Source organism: Xenopus tropicalis, chromosome 10 (genome assembly GCF_000004195.4).
Source record: "Xenopus tropicalis strain Nigerian chromosome 10, UCB_Xtro_10.0, whole genome shotgun sequence".
NCBI classification, from domain to species: Eukaryota; Metazoa; Chordata; class Amphibia; order Anura; family Pipidae; genus Xenopus; species Xenopus tropicalis.
The window spans coordinates 3,292,227-3,303,163 of NC_030686.2; the positions used below are offsets into that span (position 1 = coordinate 3,292,227).

At 46.6% G+C, this 10,937-nt stretch overlaps 1 protein-coding gene across 2 annotated transcripts in view; it reads left to right on the forward strand.

Moving 5' to 3' along the window:
• Positions 1–9,131, forward strand: part of edn3 (endothelin-3) — a 59,680-nt gene extending 50,549 nt beyond the window's left edge. Inside the window, exons 4-6 of one of the 2 annotated variants that reach the window (XM_031894663.1) lie at positions 3,264–3,410; positions 6,277–6,380; positions 7,597–9,131. In XM_031894663.1, coding sequence (XP_031750523.1) covers positions 3,264–3,410; positions 6,277–6,349 — 220 coding nt within the window. In that variant the 3' untranslated portion in view covers positions 6,350–6,380; positions 7,597–9,131. The remainder of the gene's footprint in view (positions 1–3,263; positions 3,411–6,276; positions 6,381–7,596) is intronic. The other variant, XM_031894664.1, reaches the window with a different exon arrangement.
• The last annotated feature ends 1,806 nt before the right edge of the window (positions 9,132–10,937 follow it).

Here is a 10,937-nt window from a genome sequence, read left to right on the forward strand (position 1 = left end):
GGGCATTCCCCAACCCCCTCACTGCCCTCACCGTGAGGAACCCCCTACCCAACATCCCCCGGCAGGGCATTCCCCAACCCCCTCACTGCCCTCACCGTGAGGAACCCCCTACCCAACATCCCCGGCAGGGCATTCCCCAACCCCCTCACTGCCCTCACTGTGAGGAACCCCCTACCCAACATCCCCGGCAGGGCATTCCCCAACCCCCTCATCCCTTGCCCCTCAACCCCGTGAGGGCAACCCCTTGCCTCGGACCTACCCAACATCCCCCGGCAGGGCATTCCCCAACCCCCTCACTGCCCTCACCGTGAGGAACCCCCTACCCAACATCCCCCGGCAGGGCATTCCCCAACCCCCTCACTGCCCTCACCGTGAGGAACCCCCTACCCAACATCCCCCGGCAGGGCATTCCCCAACCCCCTCACTGCCCTCACCGTGAGGAACCCCCTACCCAACATCCCCCGGCAGGGCATTCCCCAACCCCCTCACTGCCCTCACCGTGAGGAACCCCCTACGCTGCTTCAAATGGAAGCTCCTTTCCTCTAATCTAAAGGGGGGGCCTCTGGTGCGCTGATTGTTTTTATGGGAAAAAAGAACATCCCCCAACTGCCTATAATCCCCTCTAATGTACTTGTACAGAGTAATCATGTCCCCTCGCAAGCGCCTCTTTTCCAGAGAAAACAACCCCAACCCTGACAGTCTCACCCCATAGTTTAACCCTTCCATCCCCTTTACCAGTTTAGTTGCAGTCTCTGCACTCTCTCCAGCTCATTAATATCCTTCTTAAGGACTGGAGCCCAAAACTGCCCCCCATACTCACTGTTACTGCCCCCCATACTCACTGTTACTGCCCCCCATACTCACTGTTACTGCCCCCCCATACTCACTGTTACTGCCCCCCCATACTCAAGGTGAGGCCTTACCAGGGACCTATAAAGGGGCAAAATTATGTTCTCACCCCTTGAGTCAATGCCCTGTTTATACAAGACAGCACTTTATTTGCTTTAGTAGCCACAGAATGACACTGCCTGGAATTAGACAACTTGTTATTAACAAAAAAACCCCCAGATCCTTCTCCATTAAGGATCCCCCAACACACTCCCATTCAGTAGATAGTTTGCGTTTATATTATTTCTACCAAAATGCATAACTTTGCACTTATCAACATTGAACCTCATTTCCCAGTTTGCTGCCCAGTTTCCCAGTCAAATCGCTCTGCAAAGCGGCACATCCTGCATGGAACTTATAGTTTTGCACAATTTAGTGTCATCAGCAAAAATAGAAACAGTACTCTCTATGCCCCCCCCCAGGGCATTAATAAACAAGTTAAACAGCAAAGGCCCAAGGACTGACCCCTGCGGTACCCACTAACCACACTGGCCCAATTAGAAAATGTTCCATTTACCCCCACTCTGTGTACTCTATCCTTCAGCCAGTTCTCTATCCAATTACAAATATTATGTTCTAGGCCAATATTCCTTAATTTGATCATTAACCTTCTGTGAGGTACTGTATCAAACGCTTTAGCAAAGTCCAAGTAGATCCCATCCACTGCCATTCCAGCATCAAGGTTCCTGCTCACCTCCTCATAAAAGGCAACTAAATTAGTCTGGCAAGATCGGTTACCCATAAACCCATGTGGCACAAACTAATAGTATTGTGAACTGCAATGTATTCAAGTACCCTATCCCTTATTACCCCTTCCAGAAGCTTTCCTACTACTGATGTCAGACTAACAGGCCTATAGTTTTCAGGCTGAGAACGGGATCCCTGTTTAAATAACGGCACCACATTAGCAATCCGCCAGTCTCTCGGCACCATGCCAGGCCCCAATGAATCCTGGGAAATTAAGTGAAGAGGCTTGGCAATCACAGCGCTCAGCTCATTTAATACCCTGGGATGAATCCCATCCGGCCCTGGACCTTTGTTTACCTTTACATGTTCAAGTCTCTTTTGAATTTCCTCCCGAGTGACCCATGCGTCAGTAGCAAAATTACTAGAACTGGGCATATTACAAGGGAAGCCTTCATTATCTGGCTCCTCAGATGTATAGACAGATGAAAAATAAGAGTTCAAAATTTCAGCTTTTTCCCCGTTCTCATCAACCAACGTACCCCCCCGGGATAATAAAGTTCCCACCCCTTCTTGCTTCATTTTTTTACTATTCACATAATTAAAAAATCATTTTGGATTCTTTTTACTCCTAGCTGCAATATCCCTTTCCATCTCTATTTTAGCTGCCTGATAGCTGTTTTGCTGCTTTATTTGCCCCCCTGTACCTGATGAAAGCCCCCGCTGCCCCAGCTAACTTGAATGCCCTAAAAGCAGGTCTTTTCTTACCAACCCCGACAATAACACTTTTATTCAGCCATAAAGGTTTTGCTTTGCGATGCCTCTCCTTGCTTACAAGGGGGATATACTGTTGTGTATACCTACAAAGCAATGTTTTAAAGATGTTCCATTTTCCTTCTGTGCCTAACCCCATGAAAAGCCTTTCCCAGTTGACACATTGCAGAGATGCCCTTATACTGGCAAAGTCTGAGCGTATTAGTTACTCCCTTATAGAGCTGTCTCTGCAGCATTATCTCAAAGGAGACCATGTTGGGATCACTGTTCCCCAAATGCTCACCCACACAAATGTTAGAGATGAGTTCATTATTATTAGAAATCACCAGGTCCAAAATAGACTCATTCCTAGTGGGTTCTTGAACTGCCTGAAATACAAAGTTGTCATTTAGCATAGTTACAAACCTACTAGCTGTTTCTGACTTAGCCCCCCCATTACTCCAGTCAGTGTCCGGATAATTAAAGTCCCCCATAATAACAACGTGACCCAGTTTTGAAGCCTCCTCCATTTGCAACAATAGCTGGGCCTCATCCCCCTCATCTATACGGGGGGTTTATAACATACACCAATGATCATTTTCTTTGTGACCTTCAGCCCTACTGACATTTCTACCCAAAGGGATTCAACGTTTTCATTGGTAATGTCTTTATTACATGGCTTTAAGTCTGACTTTACGTAAAGACAAACCCCTCCCCCTTTTTAATCTCTCTGTCCCTCCTAAAAAGTGTATAACCATTTAAATTCACAGCCCAGTCGCATTTATCATCCCACCAGGTCTCGGTGATACCTATTAAATCATAATTATCAATACATGCAATAGCTTGCAGCTCCCCTAATTTACGGTGTCTGTCTATAGGTTCCTATTGATGATAACATGGCTACTAACTCCCATCGTGGTCTCCATTGGCTTTTGCAGGCGGGTAGTTCCTTATGGACTTTCCAACTACAGAGGGAAGCGCTCGGCAGGGAGTTGGAGCTCCAAGCCCAGGTCAAGATGTTCATGTGAAGACATCAGTGACCGCCAATGTGTCCACTTCTGCTCCACCACCGAGAACAGGAGAAGGTGAGTTGCCTTAGCCATGGAGTAGCCGAGAACATCCAACCCTAACCCCAACTCCAACCCTAACTCCAACCCTAACTCCAACCCTAACTCCAACCCTAACTCCAACCCTAACTCCAACCCTAACTCCAACCCTAACTCCAACCCTAACTCCAACCCTAACTCCAACCCCAACCCTAACTCCAACCCTAACTCCAACTCCAACCCTAACTCCAACCCTAACTCCAACCCTAACTCCAACCCTAACTCCAACCCCAACCCTAACTCCAACCCTAACTCCAACCCTAACTCCAACCCTAACTCCAACCCCAACCCTAACTCCAACCCTAACTCCAACTCCAACCCTAACTCCAACTCCAACCCTAACTCCAACTCCAACCCTAACTCCAACTCCAACCCTAACTCCAACTCCAACCCTAACTCCAACTCCAACCCTAACTCCAACTCCAACCCTAACTCCAACTCCAACCCTAACTCCAACTCCAACCCTAACTCCAACTCCAACCCTAACTCCAACTCCAACCCTAACTCCAACTCCAACCCTAACTCCAACTCCAACCCTAACTCCAACTCCAACCCTAACTCCAACTCCAACCCTAACTCCAACTCCAACCCTAACTCCAACTCCAACTCCAACCCTAACTTTAACCCCAGCCTGCAAATAACTGGGAGTCAGTACAGCCCAATACACAGTATGGATTCACTGACCCAGTATGTAGGATTTATAGCATCATAGTAAGAGTACACACAGGGTACATCTAAGGGGGCCCAGTCATTACCGGGGCCTCAAATACATTTACTATTGTATAGTTAGGCTCAGGATGCTGGGAGTATGCTCAGTGCAATGTGAGTGCCCCAATCAATGGACTTCACACGTCCTAATCAAAAGTACAAACAATAATATTACCAGTTGAGCAGAATTCCAAATTGACCCATCAGTCCAAAAACAGTGACAAATTTTTCAAGATAAACTGAATCACCTTTTACAATACATGAGTGAGCTCTTTCTATAACTCAGCCTGCAGCCTTGTGCCTTTATATGGGGGGCACAGAACCCCTCAGTGACTGCTAATATCCTTATCATTTACAGTAGGGGGTACATTATCCCTTATAATACATGAGTGATACTCAGAGTTCCCTGTATAACTCAGCCTGCAGCCTTGTGCCTTTATATGGGGGGCACAGAACCCCTCAGTGACTGCTAATATCCTTATCATTTACAGTAGGGGGTACATTATCCCTTATAATACATGAGTGATACTCAGAGTTCCCTGTATAACTCAGCCTGCAGCCTTGTGCCTTTATATGGGGGGCACAGAACCCCTCAGTGACTGCTATTATCCTTATCATTTACAGTAGGGGGTACATTATCCCTTATAATACATGAGTGATACTCAGAGTTCCCTGTATAACTCAGCCTGCAGCCTTGTGCCTTTATATGGGGGGCACAGAACCCCTCAGTGACTGCTAATATCCTTATCATTTACAGTAGGGGGTACAGTATCCCTTATAATACATGAGTGATACTCAGAGTTCCCTGTATAACTCAGCCTGCAGCCTTGTGCCTTTATATGGGGGGGCACAGAACCCCTCAGTGACTGCTAATATCCTTATCATTTACAGTAGGGGGTACAGTATCCCCTATAATACATGAGTGATACTCAGAGTTCCCTGTATAACTCAGCCTGCAGCCTTGTGCCTTTATATGGGGGGCACAGAACCCCTCAGTGACTGCTAATATCCTTATCATTTACAGTAGGGGGTACATTATCCCTTATAATACATGAGTGATACTCAGAGTTCCCTGTATAACTCAGCCTGCAGCCTTGTGCCTTTATATGGGGGGCACAGAACCCCTCAGTGACTGCTAATATCCTTATCATTTACAGTAGGGGGTACATTATCCCTTATAATACATGAGTGATACTCAGAGTTCCCTGTATAACTCAGCCTGCAGCCTTGTGCCTTTATATGGGCACAGAACCCCTCAGTGACTGCTAATATCCTTATCATTTACAGTAGGGGTACATTATCCCTTATAATACATGAGCGATACTCAGAGTTCCCTGTATAACTCAGCCTGCAGCCTTGTGCCTTTATATGGGGGGCACAGAACCCCTCAGTGACTGCTAATATCCTTATCATTTACAGTAGGGGGTACATTATCCCTTATAATACATGAGTGATACTCAGAGTTCCCTGTATAACTCAGCCTGCAGCCTTGTGCCTTTATATGGGGGGCACAGAACCCCTCAGTGACTGCTAATATCCTTATCATTTACAGTAGGGGGTACATTATCCCTTATAATACATGAGTGATACTCAGAGTTCCCTGTATAACTCAGCCTGCAGCCTTGTGCCTTTATATGGGGGGCACAGAACCCCTCAGTGACTGCTAATATCCTTATCATTTACAGTAGGGGGTACATTATCCCTTATAATACATGAGTGATACTCAGAGTTCCCTGTATAACTCAGCCTGCAGCCTTGTGCCTTTATATGGGGGGCACAGAACCCCTCAGTGACTGCTAATATCCTTATCATTTACAGTAGGGGGTACAGTATCCCTTATAATACATGAGCGATACTCAGAGTTCCCTGTATAACTCAGCCTGCAGCCTTGTGCCTTTATATGGGGGGCACAGAACCCCTCAGTGACTGCTAATATCCTTATCATTTACAGTAGGGGGTACATTATCCCTTATAATACATGAGTGATACTCAGAGTTCCCTGTATAACTCAGCCTGCAGCCTTGTGCCTTTATATGGGGGGCACAGAACCCCTCAGTGACTGCTAATATCCTTATCATTTACAGTAGGGGGTACATTATCCCTTATAATACATGATAAAGCTTTTCCTTGCCCCCAGGGATCAGGCCTCGGCAGTTCGGATGCAGAATGAGAGAGTATTAGAGCAGAAGAGGTTACTTGCAGAAGCCTGAGAGCCAGAGACAGATGGAGCCTACAGTACAGGTACCCGGTGTATAGAGAGTAAATAGTAGAGTTTACTATTCGCTTCTGTTTCATTCATGGCAGAATTTGGGGCAAAATAGGGAAAAAAATTTCATTACAAGAATCATAGATAGAACCGACTGTCCCAAGTCCATAGCTCCCAACTGGGCCCATTCTCCCGGGACAGTCCCGGATTCTACCTGAAAAGTCCCTTATTTCCCTTTGATCTCCCGCAATGAGCACCAAAAAAGATACAAAGTTTCCCAATTGTAATTAGATAAGGGGGCTTTTGGCAGACTCAGCCCCTGCACTGAGATACAATTGTAACTAATAAGCTAAACAGGGCAACTTCACCTTCATTGGCAAAACTATAATAACACATAAAACAAGACCCAAAAACCACCAGAAATGTGTTCAAACTTTACATAACCTGTAAAATGGGAGTGGTATTTAGGGGGTGTGGTCAAAAAAGTGGGTGTAGTCAATATTTTTGTCCCTTTTTGTCCAACCTCCAACCTTAGCCCAACCCCATCCCTAGCCTTAACTTTAGCCCAACCCCATCCCTAGCGTTAACTTTGGCCCAACCCCATCCCTAACCTTAACTTTAGCCCAACCCCAACCTTAGCCCAACCCCAACCCTAACCTTAACTTTAGCCCAACCCTAACCTTAACTTTAGCCCAACCCTAACCTTAACTTTGGCCCAACCCCATCCCTAGCCTTAACGTTGGCCCAACCCTAACCGTAACTTTACCCCAACCCTAGCCTTAACTTTAGCCCAACCCCATCTCTAACCTTAACCTTAGCCCAACCCTAACCTTAGCCCCACCCCAACCCTAACCTTAGCCCAACCTTAAGCTTAGCCCAACTCCAACCTTAAGCTTAGCCCAAACCAACCCTAACCTTAGCCCCACCCCAACCTTAACTTTAGCCCAACCCCAACCTTAGCCCAACCCTAACCTTAGCCCAACTCCAGGCAGATCACCAGATCATAAATGGCGGCCCAAATCCTGAGCAGACAGCAAGTAGACCCCTAGTACTGCCCTGAGTTGCCAGGCAACGATTGCCCGTGTTTGGGCAGCTTTAGCCGGTCCCTTGCAGGTACAAAGCTGAGGCTCAATCCCTACTAATCCCTGGTTGGTTCCTCAGCGTCACATGAATTCTCCCATCAATCTCCCCGGACAGAGAGAACAGCTGGGAGTGTGATTGATTCTAATTGTTCCCTTCTCTCTCCGGAAGGTTTGGCGCAGTCACCCCGGGGCGGTGATTTACAGAGACACTTGTGATTAACGTTGCAGAGCGGCCGGTAGGCTGAGACGCGCACAGACCCTGCTTAACCGTCCGGCGTCGGGCGCAAAGGCCTGCGAGGCGGCAACGCAAATATATATTTGTACCACTATGTCCTTACCTCATATACGGGATTTCTGTACAGGAATAAAAACTTGATTTATTAGAGAAAATCTATATAAATAAATATATATATAAATATATATAATACGTTCTGGGACCTAAAACAATTGTTGGTTCCCGGTGAAAATAAAGGACTGAGCCCCTGGGTGGCGAAGGGGGGTGATCTTATACCCCAAGAACCCCTTTTCCAAACTTACGTCAACGGAGCCCAATCAGGCGGCTCATTCATGTTGGAAATGGATCTTCTACCCGGCCCCGCCCAAAGGGTCAGTGCACATAACCACCAACCCTCTGCCTGACTCCTCCCACTGCGGCTAAAGAAATATAACTACTTCCTGAACTTTATACCAAGGTAACTTACCTTCCATTCCAAGGCAACCTACCTTCCACTCCGAGGCAACCTACCTTCCATTCCGAGGCAACCTACCTTCCATTCCGAGGCAACCCACCTTCCACTCCGAGGCAACCCACCTTCCACTCCGAGGCAACCTACCTTCCACTCCGAGGCAACCCACCTTCCATTCCGAGGCAACCCACCTTCCATTCCGAGGCAACCCACCTTCCACTCCGAGGCAACCCACCTTCCACTCAGAGGCAACCCACCTTCCACTCAGAGGCAACCCACCTTCCACTCAGAGGCAACCCACCTTCCACTCAGAGGCAACCTACCTTCCACTCAGAGGCAACCTACCTTCCACTCAGAGGCAACCTACCTTCCACTCAGAGGCAACCTACCTTCCACTCAGAGGCAACCTACCTTCCACTCAGAGGCAACCTACCTTCCACTCAGAGGCAACCTACCTTCCACTCCGAGGCAACCTACCTTCCACTCAGAGGCAACCTACCTTCACTCCGAGGCAACCTACCTTCCACTCCGAGGCAACCTACCTTCCACTCCGAGGCAACCTACCTTCCACTCCGAGGCAACCTACCTTCCATTCCGAGGCAACCTACCTTCCACTCCGAGGCAACCTACCTTCCACTCCGAGGCAACCTACCTTCCACTCCGAGGCAACCTACCTTCCACTCCGAGGCAACCTACCTTCCATTCCGAGGCAACCTACCTTCCACTCCGAGGCAACCTACCTTCCACTCCGAGGCAACCTACCTTCCATTCCGAGGCAACCTACCTTCCATTCTTCAGTAACCATCATGAACAAAAAGGCTCAGACCAAAACTGGACCCCCAATGAAAGCCAGAAGACCCCTTTCATTTGCCAGACTCGAACAGTAATTGGTTTTGCTTTGGGGCCACCGAGCCGACATGACCGCCCAACGGGCAAAATGTGGGTAACGAGAAGTCCTGATCCAATAACTGAACATTGAGTAAAAAAAACTATTAATAAAGTGTTAGAATTATTATTATAGGGGAAATGCAGCAAATCCACCTGTATGTACCCAGCGTTTATTGGTTTATACTAACGTTATATTCCCGGGGTTCAGCCCAACACCCCCCCCAGATATACAGATACAGCTTTCCCAAGAGATTTAAACATGAACCCAACCATAACGCTGCCCCACGGCGCCCCCTGGTTTTGCTATAGAAGTTGCCAAAAAACGTAATTATAGATGCAAGAAAATTCACCAATGAGAATTCTACTGATCAAAAACTTCATTATAAATGCAGGAGAACTGACCAATGAGAATGCCGATTCCCAGCACTGTGTCAGGCCCCTTGCTGGTACCTTACATATAGAGATAATGATGGCATTTTCCCGTCATTATATGGCACAGGAATCAGACATGGGGATAAAGGGACAGACTTGTTCAGTGCTGGGAAACTGTGCTTATTGCTCCCAACTCCAATTGCAGGAACAGAGAACAGGGAGCCGGATTTACTCACATCAGCTGGGATTCTCATTGGGGGATTTCTTGCATTTTAATGCAGTTTTATTGGGCAATATTGCTTTAAGAATACAACCCTGATGTTGCTGGACTACAGCTCCCAGCATGCCTCACCCTTCATTATATGTTACATTATTCTGGGATTTGTAGTCCGGCAACAGCTGATATTGGTTTGTCCGGGGATCAATGTGATTCGGTAGAAACCCAAAAACGTTAGATTCCCCCCAATAAACTGCAGTCGGACTGGGAATATATTTACCCAACATTCATTGGCCGAATACAAAATAACGATTCTATAACTTCTCTGTGTATTTTATACGGAATTACGTTTCCCCCGTCAGTGAATTTCATACATTTATGGGCGGATTTATCAACGGCCACGGGTTTCTCCAAATTTAAAAAAAAAAAAAATTCTCAGAAATTTTCAGATTTTTTTTTTGAATATTTATCAAATTTCTGACGTCTTCTTCAGGAGTTCAGAGATTTAATTTCTTGAGAATTCTCTAGTGGCGCTGCCATTGGGCGGCACTTCATGGTCTAGAATAAAGGGGATTGTGGGAAAATAAACTGGGGAAAGGGGAACGTTCCTTGGTTTTTGATGAATCTGCCCCTAAGTGAATAAAGGGTTAATCAGTCAGAATGAAAGGCCAAGATGGCGGCGTTGCGGTTTCCCTGCTTGAGAGAAGCGACAGAATGAGAGGAATAAATATTCACATTAAAAATCACGTTATTTCTCCCCAATTCTGTCGGTTCTCCCCCCGCAGGCAGCGCGGCCCTTGTACAGACGCAGAAATGCGGATTATTTATTGTGCAGAAACACTTCCAATACTTTGTCTGGATTCTTTGTTTTGTAGTAAATAAATCACCTCAATGAGCGGCTGATTGTGGGGTTATTGGGGGGCGACGGCGCTCACCCCGAGGGTCCGACCAGGAGTTTCATTCAGAAAAACTCACCCGCCGGTCTGTTCATTCCTATGGGGTTGGCAGAAGCGGATTTATTAATGGGGGAAAGTTAGATAAATGATAGTTTGATGGATGGACAGACAGACACAGACAGACAGATATACAGATAGATATAGACAGAGAGATATAGACACAGACAGATATAGACAGACAGATACAGACATATAGATATAGACACACAGATAGATATAGACTGACAGACAGAGAGATATAGACACAGACAGATATAGACAGACAGATACAGACATATAGATATAGACAGATATACAGATAGATATAGACAGAGAGATATAGACACAGACAGATATAGACAGACAGATACAGACATATAGATATAGACAGACAGACAGATATAGACAGACA